A 13,042-nucleotide genomic window follows, 5' to 3' on the forward strand; every position below is an offset into this window, starting at 1 on the left:
CAGCATCTGGATTTGCTGAACAAAAAAATATGTACCTGGCAAACAGATACACACTTCATAAAGATGATGAACACAGGGAAAATCTGGAATCTTATTTTGAAAAGATTATTTGTTTGCCTTGGGGCTAGACGGAGTTAACAATTTTATTGTGAACACGCTGTGAACAACAGCTTTATGGTTCATATCATCTGTTCTTCTGTAATACCCAACACGAATTGCCCAACCTCCAGCAACAAATAAAGAGAATTGATTTACATCCCAGAAGAGTTAACAATTCCTGAATCATGCTGGGTAAGTCTGAGAATTTTCTTGTCTTTCAAAACCAAAAGGGCACCAACAATCCAGGAGAAAAAAAGTGCACTATGTTCAGAAAACAAGCAGATGAGACTGAAATTTCTAACGCAACACTTATGCAAACTTTTAACTTTAGTCTGCATCCAGATGCCAAAAATAGGATGTTTCTATGCTGTACACTGGGGTGAATAAACAGAATAGTTCCTGCATCAAGACAACTAGCCTTCTGAAATAGACCTTTTTTTTTTATGCCAGCATTATTAGTATCTATTCATAATCATGCTCAAGAGAGGATATTTCTATGCAACTGGGATGTGGGCTCAATGAAAAACAACTTCCCTGAGTGGTCATACAGAAAATCAACATGTCTCAGCGTTCATTCAGAAAACTACAGAACTGTAGAATCACCAAGGTTGGAAAAGACTTCCAAAATCATCCAGTCCAACCATTCACCAACATCAATATTTTCCACTGAACCATGTCCCTTGCTGCAACATCTAAATGTTTCCTGAACACCTACAGGAGTAACAACTCCACCACTCCCTAGGCAGACTGTTCTAGAGCCTGTTTCAACACCTGATTACTCTTTCAAAGATGTTTTTCCTAACGTCCAGTCTGAATCTCCACCGGCACAACATGAGTCCAAAACGAGGAGGAACAAATCCTTCTACCATCCTCAGTCACTGTTCATATTTTTGTCAGTTTTACCAGTACTAGCACAATCAAAATGGCAGTCACATGGTGCAAGATCAGAGCAAGCATTTCTGCCTGCTAAAAAATCTGTTTGCTTTTCCATCACTTGAGGGAGAATGAGTACCTAACCAGTTCAACTCTTTGGGTCACTCTTTTCCAGAACCATCCATAGCATGTTTTAATTTACTATGAATTTCAACCAAATTTGTTTCAAATGAAACAAAACCTGTTATTTAGAACAGGTAAAAAATTTTTCCACTCCTCTTAGTACAACTTATCTATAACTTTTATGTTTAGCTGTCAAACTGTGCTGAAGCAGATGGCTTGACAGAAGCCACTGAAGGGTGAGACAATATGTGCAAGCAGGCAAGATCTGTAACTACATGAAAACAAAGTTTCAAAGAACTATTCATCACTCCATTTCAAAGAAGAGATCTGGTCTGGAGCTGGGAAGCACACTGGATGGTTTTCCTTCTCCTGCACTCACAGTAACTTAAGAGGACCACAGGTCTTCTTTTGAAATCTGAAGCAACCAGATCTGATTCCTACAGCAGAAAGGATGCTGCAAGAGGTGGACCAATTCATGCAGGCTAGTAAAAAAAATACTCTGAGCTTGACAGTGATAGACAGGGCCTCCAGTCCAGTCACAGCAGCCTATGTCTAGAATAACAATCTAAGAATAACAAAAGAGTTTCACATGAGATCACATGTGCTACACAACATATTGTCTTTCTTGAAGAGTTCGTCACAGAACAAAAAACATGCTTCCCTCTGCTGCACAGGAATCCATGGCAGAGTGGCACACAAACCATAATCCAGTCCATGCTCAGCAGCAGAACAAAAACAAGCACTTTTTTTTATTTCTAACCAAAGAAGAACAGTTCCAGCAGCACTACCAACACAACTAATGTTTCACTGGGTGGGGGGGAAAAAAAAAAGAAATGGGAAAGAGGAAATTCCATTTAACCTGAGGGATACGAGGCTACTTTCTAATGCTGATCAAAATACTTTCATATGGGTCTTAGAGTCCTTTTACAGCTTACAAAAATAAGACAGTAAGTTGAGCATTAGGAGGAGGAGGAGGAGGAGAGAAATGAGGATTACATATTCCTCTGTTTTTGTACAACACCTAGCACAGAGGGGTCCTGCGCTGTGGATTCTCAGCACAACAATTAAACAAACAATATAGTAACCATTATAATAGTGGTTGAAAGTGCTCTTTACCTTCTGGAGATTGACCTCTGCATTCAGTAGCTCCTCTACTGCAGAAGATGGCATGGACACATTACGTTGGAGAAAGTCTGAGAATGTCTCATTTTCAACCAGGAAATCCCGAAGCTTCATGTCTGCAAGGTGACACAACAAAGCAACATTTTAGTCAGAGCAAAGCCAAAAGGAAATTAATGTGAGAGCATTGGACAGGAAAAGCAAAAGCTGACAAATAGGGGAGAGGGGATTACATAAACAATAGCACAGAGAAAGCAGGAGCTGCTTGCAAATGCTCTGTAAAGAACGGTAATTTTTAGAGATGTCAAACTATAATGCCTCTATCTAAAAAAATATAAAAGGAATTTTTAAGATCAATTTTGTTTACTGTGTGGAATCAATTTGCATGCATGCTGATCAGAAACAGAAGCAATGGAGCAGACCAACCTGTCCCCCTGCTCTGGGGTGAAACCTATTCCAGTGTTAGCCTTGTACAAAGATGGAGCTTCTCTTAATCCCTATGTTGTTATTGAATGCAGGATCCAGCTGGTTCATGGACCTTGGAGGGATTTACTGACCTGTATTTAATGCTAATATTTAATGCTAATAGTAACTACTGGATGCACTCTACACAACTACTATTTGTACTCCACAATAAACTATGTCACAGTCTAACATATTCAGATACAAAGAAAACAGATAATATGGGAACACATGCAAATTTAAGAAACAACCATTCTGTCAGCATTTCTGCAAGCATTTTCTTATTTTGTTTTATTTCTCCAAGGCCTCACCTTCTGAAGCCACTGGCACTGGAGCTTTAAGCTTTAAAACAAATTTGTACCTCCCCCGCAGCAGAGGGGAATCATCTGGAAATTATAATCCATGTACAATATTAAAGTTCACAAACCTACAGCTTAAGCAACTGCCCCTCATGCTGTTTCATTCTTTCAAGAGACCAGCCCTTTCTTCATCATGCTTAAATAAGCTGGGATGAGGAAAGCACCTACGCCAGAAGAGCTGAAAGAGGAGGCCTCGTGGGATTTACTGGGGTGAGGATATCCAGGAGATGCCAAGCCTGCCAGCTGGGTGTTATGCTGCTTTTTCTGCTGGAGGAAGAGAGACAAGAACCCATGGCAAACAGCAGCAGAGAGCATGCCCTGACAGGGAAGTCACGCAGGCAGCCCCTCTGGCAGGAACATCAGCTGCCATTACAAACCGCATTTTTTTCCCTCCCGCTGTGCTTTTCACTCCACTGGGCTGGCAATACCTGCATGAAAACCCACCCTGAGGAAGAACCCTCGCGAGGAGCTGGCTGCCATCCATGGAGCCAAGGTCACTGCCGCATGCCAGGGCCCGGGCTGATGCAGGCCAGGCGGTGAGGCAGGCTGCTAGGCACACAGCTCTGGCAGCGTAGCACGTGGGGTTACTGGCGGTCATTGCTCCCTCATCCACATCTCCGGTTACAAACGTCCTGTCGTCTTGTTCCGTACGAGCAACCACCGCCGCCACCGCCCTCCACCGAGGCGATGCAGAGGTTACTCTGGGACGAAGGCTTCTCTCTCCCCCGCCCTCTCCGCAGAGCAGCCTCACACGGAAACCAGCTGCCGCTGTAAGGACCACAGCATTCTGCTCCCCGGATTGCTCACCGAGGCCGAAAGAAACATCACCCCCAGCCCTGATTCCTCGGCTGTTTCCTAAGGGCACTGAGTTCCCCGAACACTTCTGGGCCTTGTTTGTTTTTTTTTTTGGTGAGATCATCCGCAGTTCGGAAACTGTTGGGACAAAGGGGTAGCTGGCTGAAAGCACCTTGGCATGGGAAGATCAGATGTTTGCAAGCTTTTTTATTTATTCTGTCCTTGATCAGAGCACATTTTCGTGCTTCTCTTAAAGGGGCCATTCACTTTTCAAAACAAAGGCGGCAAAGCAATAATCTTCCTACTTTTCCATATCTTCCTTGCTGGTTATTTACTTTTTGAGAGGAGAAAGCAGGGATGCTGAGCCTGTCCTGTGAAAGCAAGCAGTAGGTGTCTGCAGGCAAGCAACGTGAGCAGCACCACGACTGCTGCTGGCCTCTCCACAATTGTGATGGGAATGAACGACCTGCCATCTTCCACAGCTGTAATTAACCAATCCAGACTTAACTAGGCATTTTTCCCTTTCCTTTTTATCATGCCAAGTATTTCCAGACTTGCTCAGCACTACAATTTGCTGAAAATTAAAGCTGCCTTCTAAGGAAACTCCTACAAATGCCTGAAGGAGTTATCATCATTGTTTGGAAAAAAACATGACGGGAACAGAACATAAAGTTACCAGCATGTTAAGTGGTCAGAACAGCTTGTGGGACAATACTTAGCTTCCAGCTGGCTGGGCATGATCCCATGTCATAACCCTTGTCCTCCTGAGACAACACATGGGAGCTCTGCAAGACCAAAGGACCAAACCCCAACACCATGGTCACGCTGCACCACCCACAGCAAACAGCCAGCCATCCCCACATCCTCCCTCACCCTATCCAATCCCACTTCTAGTGCTCATGGCTCCATATCTCATGCAATCACTCTCAGACATGGAGGCATGCATAATGACCTGCACGTGAAGCCACGCAAAAACAACAGTCACTGGCATCAGTCTAAGTTCCTGCCCTGGATGTTTAAAAAATATGAGAGTTAATAGAGATTTCCTCTTGAAAACAATCATTCTCCCACAAGGTTGCTTACCCACTAGGGCCTAAGGAAACATAAGAGCATTAGTTAAAAGAACCACGCTAAAAATAGTAAACAAAAGAAACAAATAAGTCTTTTGAAGGCTAATACTAAGCTTACCTAATAATGCAAAAGCTTGGAGTAGAAAAACACACTTTACAATCAAAGGATGACTACTGTAATACTTTCCTGATGTAAAAGCTGAGACACACTATCAAGTTACTCAAAAAATGCGAGGCAAAATGTGTCAGTTCAAACATGATGCATCTTCTCTCCCACTAGAGATTGACAAAAAGCACTTGTCTGGTTGGCTACTGAAACCCAGCCAACACAGAGCAATGCAGCTGTAGCACTCATGGGGCACATAAGAAAGACATCCCCCATGCTCTGCTGCCATGAAAGGACAACCTCTCATCACCTACAAGAGAAAACCAGTCCCGCAGGCTCTCCCCACCACCACCACACGGTACAGTCTCCTGTTAAGATCCCCAGGTCCCACAAACCAAGATGAGCCCCAGGCACAAAAGTGGGTCACAAAACTGAGGTCAGACTGAGCCACTATGCTCAAACACAATCAGATCTGACGTCAACCATCTCTCTGGTGGGATGGCAATCAATGTCACTGTCTCACAGTGAAGAAATTGTGAGATAGATGGTATTCACAATAGACTATGTTTGCACTTGCAATCCTGACCCCAAAGGAAAAAAAGCTGACAGCAAAGAAAACAAACAAGGCCTGTGCTTATAAACCATGAATTAGCACCTTCACGCCAGCATGCCTAGTAGTACTGACATGCTTTTGTTCTGACTAGCTCCAACTCAGGTACTGTGCAGCAGCAAAGCAGGAGATAGTGACCATACAGATGAAACAAGCAGGAAGACAGACCACTTCCCATGCAGGGCAGGAAGAAGCGTCTCCCCTCAGTCACGCAAGGAAGTCTCCAGCAGAAGTCTCCAGAGCTGGCAGTCTTGTGCCTTAACCACAAAACCACCCTTCCTCTCTGAAATCACAGGTCAGGATTAGACAATCACACATGGCAGCATTTCACAAATGCAGGCTTCATGAAATACAGGGCAAGTCAGTTGTTTCAAATGAATGCAAAGGGCTGAGTTCAAGACAGTTTCCCAACAGCTCAGCTCTTTATGTACCTTCACTTCTGTGCACAGAGCTAGGCTGGTTGTTTCTAGCTTCAGAAACAAGTAAGTGTGACGATAACAGAAAAAGAGGCTCAGTACATCTACATGAACTTGAAAAGAAGAACAGAACCTCCGCATTTGGCTACATTACTGGTTATGTTAAGGTGGAAAACAAAAGATGTTCACTATAAATAATAGCAAGTCACTGCTACGTGAGATCATGAGAAGGTGACTGTGGTTCACACATTCTCCAGAGTCAGAGGTTTTTACTTTCCTCACCCTGGAAACACATCACCAGCTACTTTTAGAGGCTCTTAACACAGTTGATGTGGAAGAAGAGAGCAAGAGAAGATAAAATGAGTAACCAATTTTAAATTGCTGCTCTTAGTATTTATATGACCATGACTAGTCCCACAGCAAACTGCTACTACTTCCAGCAATACTGAGAACATCTGCAGACAAGAAAGACAAAAAAAAAAAAAAGTGGATATAGGTTAGAGAGCAGGAGTGTTCACCTAAATGTCCCTCCAATTCTTTCTTGCTTCTCTTGGAAGTGCAGTGGGCTCATATCTGCCTTCAGAAATGCAGTGATGCAGTGTCTTTTAAAAATGAAACAATAGGGCAGAAAAACCTCACGGAAATTGTGGCTACAGTTTTCATATCCTGAACACTGCCTTCTAAAAATAAAAGGCACACAAATGTTATTTCAACATCTCTCAATGAGCTGTAAAGTACAAAGCTCACCAGGTCTGACTTCAATTTGTGAGTTTTGTGCTGAAAGGGTCTTTGCTTATGATCTACAATAAGCCAGATTTTCAACCAGTTTTTAAAACTGACTTGAACCGACTGAAAACAGCCTGATAGTCAGATATCCTGTTTACTTCCCAGCTTCAGAGGCTGCAAGTCCATACACAAAACAGGGAGAAGGAAGAGGAAAAAGGGGATTTGTGCCATTATATTAGAAACTAAAAAGAAAGCATGGCAGTGTGTTTCATCTACAAGCGTGCCTATTTATCTTCAGGGGATTTCAGTTTCTACTCACAGAACATTCAGGGCAGAAAACAATTATGCCATTTGGTGTGTATCCATTGCAGTTTGCAGGTTTACTACTCTTTGGCTAAGTCTGTGCTCCTTACATCCAAGCATCAAGACAACAGAGAAGCTTTTATGAAACTATGGCCCTTCATTTCTCATCTAATAAAGCCTTAGCATTATTAGGGACAGCAGGCTTCTGTAAGTACACAAAGAAGAAATCAGTGAGGGAAGAAGGTTCAGATCACAGTACCTGGTTACCTGTTGGGACAAAACTACTATTCTATAGAGAGAGAGCTGTAGAGCATCTCCTCAGAGTTTTAATGCAATGCAATTTCATGTTAATTTTTCCATAGAAAATACAGGAAGTATTCCTCAGAAAATAAGTGACAGGTGCACTTGTATGCTTCATCTGGTTTTCACACTCATTACCCACCACTGACTTATACACCAGAACTATCTGAGGCTACCTTCCCATAAAAACAGGCTTCTGAACAAAATAACAGTGTAACTGAAACCTGAATGACTCATGAATTGATGCTCATCCTAAGGAAATCATGATCTCCTAATAAATGAGTCTGTTACAGTGTTATACCCCACTGAGCCAACGGCCCACTGTGAAAAGTAGAGCTTCCAAATGACCTACTGTTGTGCTTTGGCAAGATAGCAAATCTTCATCCACCCTCATAACCCTAGCTTCAAGCATCACATCTGGAAAGCATGATCAAGTGACATATGATACACACACACACACACACACACACACACACACACACACACACATATATATATATATATACACACACACACAGTTTTTTTTAAAAGCAGCTACTATGGTTTAAATTTTCCTTTTCTTGCAGGCATTCTTCACCCTATGTTGTGGGAATAGCTCTCAGAACTGCCTGTATCTCTACTGAGACTGACAGGAGCAAAAACTGCCCTCTGGACAACTTAGAAGGCAGTGTCCTGGTTTGTTGATAAGAAGTCAAGCAGCTCAGCAGGCCTATTGTGCAGAATCTTCCCGTGTGAAAACACAAGTCCAATTTGCTTGCAATCAAAGTGATGTTCCCTCTGCAGCCATGGCTCGATATGTTTTCATAGTAGGCTATAAGTCTCTGCCTTGTCCATCAGAAACATAACAGTGCTGTCTGTGGAGACATTCACTGACACCCAAGAGAGCATTCATTCAACAAAAGTCTTGTATTTTGAGGTTTCTGTCATGTCAAACTCCTCTGGTGAAGTGTATGGAAAGGTGGCAACCTCCTGTCCATCTCCAGCAGCTAGGATGTCTCCTGGAATAAAGGTATGCACTGTTCCACAGGTACTCGCTTTCCTGCTCTTCAGTGTAGAGGGGGCTCACTATTCTCGTCCTTCCTGCTTGTTGTGATGAAAATTGTCAGAGGAGGTGAGTATGGAGAACTGAGAAGTGATTGGATAACCAAAGCTAACAGGCACATCAGAGTGGTTCCCCCTGCCAGAGGTTCACCTTGCTTGAGGTCCACCAGTCATGCTATTTTACTGTCATCAAGAGACAAGTCCCACTGCTGCAGCATGTCTATCTCTGGCACAAGGAGAGATTTCAAGCTCATTTTTATGGTGTAGTAAAACAGCCACAGAGTTTAGAAGAAGATCAGGAGGAGAAACAGGGAACAGGGAATTGGAAGATGTGGGCAGGATGATCTTTTGATTTGTTGAACTTGCTGATCAGGAACTCCTGACACAGCACTCTCTCAGGCCATCTTTGGCACCTTCAGTAGAAGGTTGTTGCTTTGCTCACCATGAGCCAAATGTAAACACTGGACAAAACACCGCTGCACATTAAGAGAAGTACTGGGAGGTCAGCATGCAACTTGGGCCTGCAGGCTGCTCTGGAGCCAACTCCATTCCCCTTTAAGGTAGCATTTTTGCTTAGAAGGGCTTTAAAAAAGCAGCCAGCACAACCGCTGTGATAAAAAGCACAGCTGACACACTGCACTGATACAAGAGATTGGTTAGCTTTTATTCAGGGCATGTTGGCTTCAAGAATGCAGAGACAGTTTAAGGTAGCTTCAAACTTATATGGAAAGTCAGCAAGAAACACAAAGCTGTATCTTTGCTTAGGTACTACGTGAAGTCCCAAAAACCCTCTTGTGTGACAAAAATGGAATAGAAAGCCTCTCCATCAGTGAAGAAGTGAAAAGCCACATGGTACTCAGGAGCAGTTCTGTGAACAAATGCAGCCTCCAAAGCTTCTAGGAAGGGATGCACACCAGCTCCCACGCTCTCCAGGTCTTGCATAATACCACAGAAGATATTCTTGCCTATCCCCCTGCTGTGTTATCAGCACAGACAACTGTGAAATACAGCTTGCCTACTGAAAACAAAACAAAACCACAACTACTTGGGCTTCAAACAGCACAATAAATGAAGCAGGCTTTAAGAAAAGTCAAATACATTCACTGTTTTCAGAAGCAGATTGTAAGCAAAGCTCCGAATCACACGTCACTTAAAACAGGTTGAAAATTCTCTTGCTATTTTTCACAAAATAAGGATAAGCTACACATCTCCCAGCCCATGAACTGGCTTGTCAACCCTGATAACATACCTCAGGTCCGACTAGATATGGTGCTTCATTATTACAACAAACAAATGTTCAAAAGTGATATATAGAACATGTTTCAGGCTATGGAGAAGGTTTCTGACGTTCAAATCCAGCTCAGAAGTAAAAAATACATACTTGGCAATGCCACAGAAGTGCTTCTAAAGAGCCAGAAGGTAAGGGTTGGTTGCTAAAAATAAGGCTTAGATTTTGACTGCACTAGGAACATTATGCCCTAGATAACATGCAGATTTTGAATACTCTGAAACATCAACTCAGAGACACAATAAAATACATTGAAATCAATAAATACAGACTGGAAAACAAATGGAATGGTCACATTCAGAAGAAAAAAACCCAACAAAACAAAACAAAGACCAGCATGCCGGTGGCAAACTGCTGTGAGAATGCGTGGTGTAAAATTATGCTATCAAAAATCATGGATCTAAGTGGAAGTACTAGCTGTGACCAACAAGAACCCAGTCCAGCATTGCTTATACTTGGGCAAGTGACCTCAAATTCAGTGGAAATTCAAGTCACAGGAAAGAGCAGAACTGGACATTTTAATCAGATGACCATTACTAATAGCGGAAGGATTTTCATGAGTTGGATACGTGAGCAAGCATCTGGAAGACTGCTACTCAAAGACAGAAAATACCTGTATCAGAACAGCTGATACAGAGCAGCAGGCAGAATCACCCAAGCAACACCACACTACTCCAAACAGCAGCAGCCCAGCACCAGGTGTACAGTTTGAAAGACATTCCTTACAAAACCTGTATGGGTACTGGTGAACTGTAAGCAAAATAACAGGAAAAGCTGCCCAGGATCAAAGCAGCCTGGCCATCTTGCAGGGCCACTGCTTGGCTTTGCGCTGTAAGATAGAAGAAAAAAGCCACACCTTCTCTGAGTGTAAAGCTGCATCCTGCCACAGCTCCCTTCCTTGCTCTCAGAACAGATTTGGGGAAACTCAGCTCATATCTGGCTTAACATGATACCAGGTCTGATGTCAGCAGATCACAGTGCATCTTGTTTTCCCTACTGTCAGGAAACGACGTAACTTCTAGATTGAGGGCAAAGTCCTCATGCTCCTCAAGCAAGCATACAACAGCAAAAGCTAGCTCCAGAACAAACTGTTTCCCAGACTCAAACCAATCCAAAAGACAGAAAAATACTGAAGATTTACAAGCATCAGCCAATCACCATAGTTCAATTAATTTAAGCAGGAGCACCATCTACTTATTCTGAACATATGCCTATGTCTAAAAGACCTCAACCCTCACGACTATTCCCTGCGTTTCAATTTAGATGAACATCAGAAAGCTAGTCATAACATAGCTCAGTTTTGTTTTTAAGGTTCAAGTCCAAAGGAAAATAGAATTAAGCTTCAGCACTGGAACAAGAAAATATGTTCTCTGATAAGTTTAGGGAAACCTTTGCAACCATTCAGCTCCTGATCGTTGAGCAGTAGCATTTCAAAATAGCTAAAAAAAACAACTTTTTCAGCCTTCGAAAAACACAGTTTGAAAAGCAGACGCACAGTGGAAGTGGCCTGCCCAAATTCACACACCAAGTCTTAGCCAGAGATCACGTCTATTGTATCTGAGCTACTATGCTGCATTGCTACTTATATCAGCATCAGCAAGCTCAGAAATGACCTTGCCTGGGTAGCCTGAGGAGCTTGTTCTTCAGTTTAGCGTCATTCTTGATGGAACATATACTGACCATTTTCTCTCTTCAGTACTGGTATCCTGCCTATTTAAAATGCATCATGGAGTACATTACTGCCACCTGTTTCATGCAGAGGACAAGAACATTACAAGTAAACACAGCATAGAGCAGTGCCACTTGTTGCTTTAGAAGCACAGTCCTATACATTTCAGAATCCATGACCTGCCCAATCAAGTGGAAGAAAAATGTGTTCTGATACAGGAAACTTGAGCCTTACCTACATGGACATCTTAATAAAATTATTTCTTTTACTTTCACCAGCTACTAGTACAAAACAACGTGAAAAGAAAGGAAGCATGGATGAAGATGAAGACAATTGCGAGCTTAAAGAATTGATCCACTGTCTTGATTTCTGTTCCCTGGCTTTACAGCACCCTAATTAATGTTTTCCCAACTAGCTGGGCAGTAAGCAAGCGTGTGAAGAGAGAAGGGAATAACATAGATGAGCAGAGGTATCTGATGACTGCTGATGATGTCACACACCTGCGCATGTACTACAAGAACAACTGCTGGGGCACCCTTCTTTCATGTACATACCTTGGCTGAGAGTGACAAAGGGCTTTGGTGGTGGCTTTTTCTTTTTTATGTTCTGAAGTGCCATTTTATTAGTTAGATACCAGCTGGTTCTTTACTAAGTATCTGGTTGATACAAATCATAATAAGAATCCAGATTGAGATGCTGCTATTTTCACCATAAACTATCTATGTGTGTGCCCAGTCAGCCTCAGATGTGATCCAACTAGGTTTAAGGGGAATATGCTAAAATACATAGAGAACTGCATGGAAGGGAGGTCTTGAGGTGTAACAGGTTATGCTTGTTAAGTTCTGATTGCACTGACTGTACTCATGCAAACTCTCTACCACTGTCAACAGAAATCTAATTTTCAAGCATATTTGCCTCTAGAAAGTTACCTTTTTAGAAGAGCAGTAAAGCTAAGAAACCAACAGGAAACGATGTTATAATTGGGTCTTTTATTGCATCATCCTTAAAATTGAAGCTGAACAGAAAGGAGAAGAAACTTTGGTTGTTTATAGAGGATATATGTCACAGGTCAGCCCAAATATCGTTCACATGAACCTCAGTAATGCCAATGAAAAAAAAACAGGGCAAAGCCTGCAGTGGAGCTTATTTTCCCTCAGCTAAGGAACCTCATTCCACAGAGGCACAAGCAATACTCAGCTTTAACAAGCTCACTTAATTACTAAAATTCAGTTAACATAAAAACGTGTACTGTCTTTGTATTCTGCAGCAATTTCACTCCATTTCAAAGGATTTTTCCAACTCTGTGAACAAGTAACTTGCAAAGTGTGATACAAGCAGAAAACACAACCTGAACTAGAAATTCATCTCCCAGAAAATGCAATCACTACTTGATAATACGTAGCTGCACTAAGAAAGTTAGGACTGGAGATAAACAATATTGCTGTTTGTTGAAGCAACAAAGAAGTTTGGCAGCTGGAGATAGAATATGATGTTTGATTTTAGTCAGAATGCCAACACTGACAGTCACTTATTTTAGAACAAAAATAAGTAAATCAAACAGAATGCTCATGAAAAAGGCAGCCTACAGAAATTATTATTTTTTATGGACTTTCACAGAAAGTGATCAGTGATGTTGCCTGGATAAAAATGAACCTTGATTCAACATCAACAGTATTTCCAAGC

At 42.2% G+C, this 13,042-nt stretch overlaps 1 protein-coding gene across 3 annotated transcripts in view; it reads right to left on the bottom strand.

Annotated features, from left to right (window-relative positions):
- ABCA1 (ATP binding cassette subfamily A member 1) overlaps window positions 1-13,042 on the bottom strand; it is a 90,750-nt gene that overhangs the window by 46,309 nt on the left and 31,399 nt on the right. For all 3 annotated transcript variants that reach the window (XM_042822778.1, XM_042822779.1, XM_042822777.1), the window contains exon 6: window positions 2,212-2,333. In XM_042822778.1, coding sequence (XP_042678712.1) covers window positions 2,212-2,333 — 122 coding nt within the window. The remainder of the gene's footprint in view (window positions 1-2,211; window positions 2,334-13,042) is intronic.

Source organism: Centrocercus urophasianus, unplaced genomic scaffold (genome assembly GCF_019232065.1).
Source record: "Centrocercus urophasianus isolate 14NV4802_14NV808 unplaced genomic scaffold, USGS_Curo_1.0 seq_21, whole genome shotgun sequence".
NCBI classification, from domain to species: domain Eukaryota; kingdom Metazoa; phylum Chordata; class Aves; order Galliformes; family Phasianidae; genus Centrocercus; species Centrocercus urophasianus.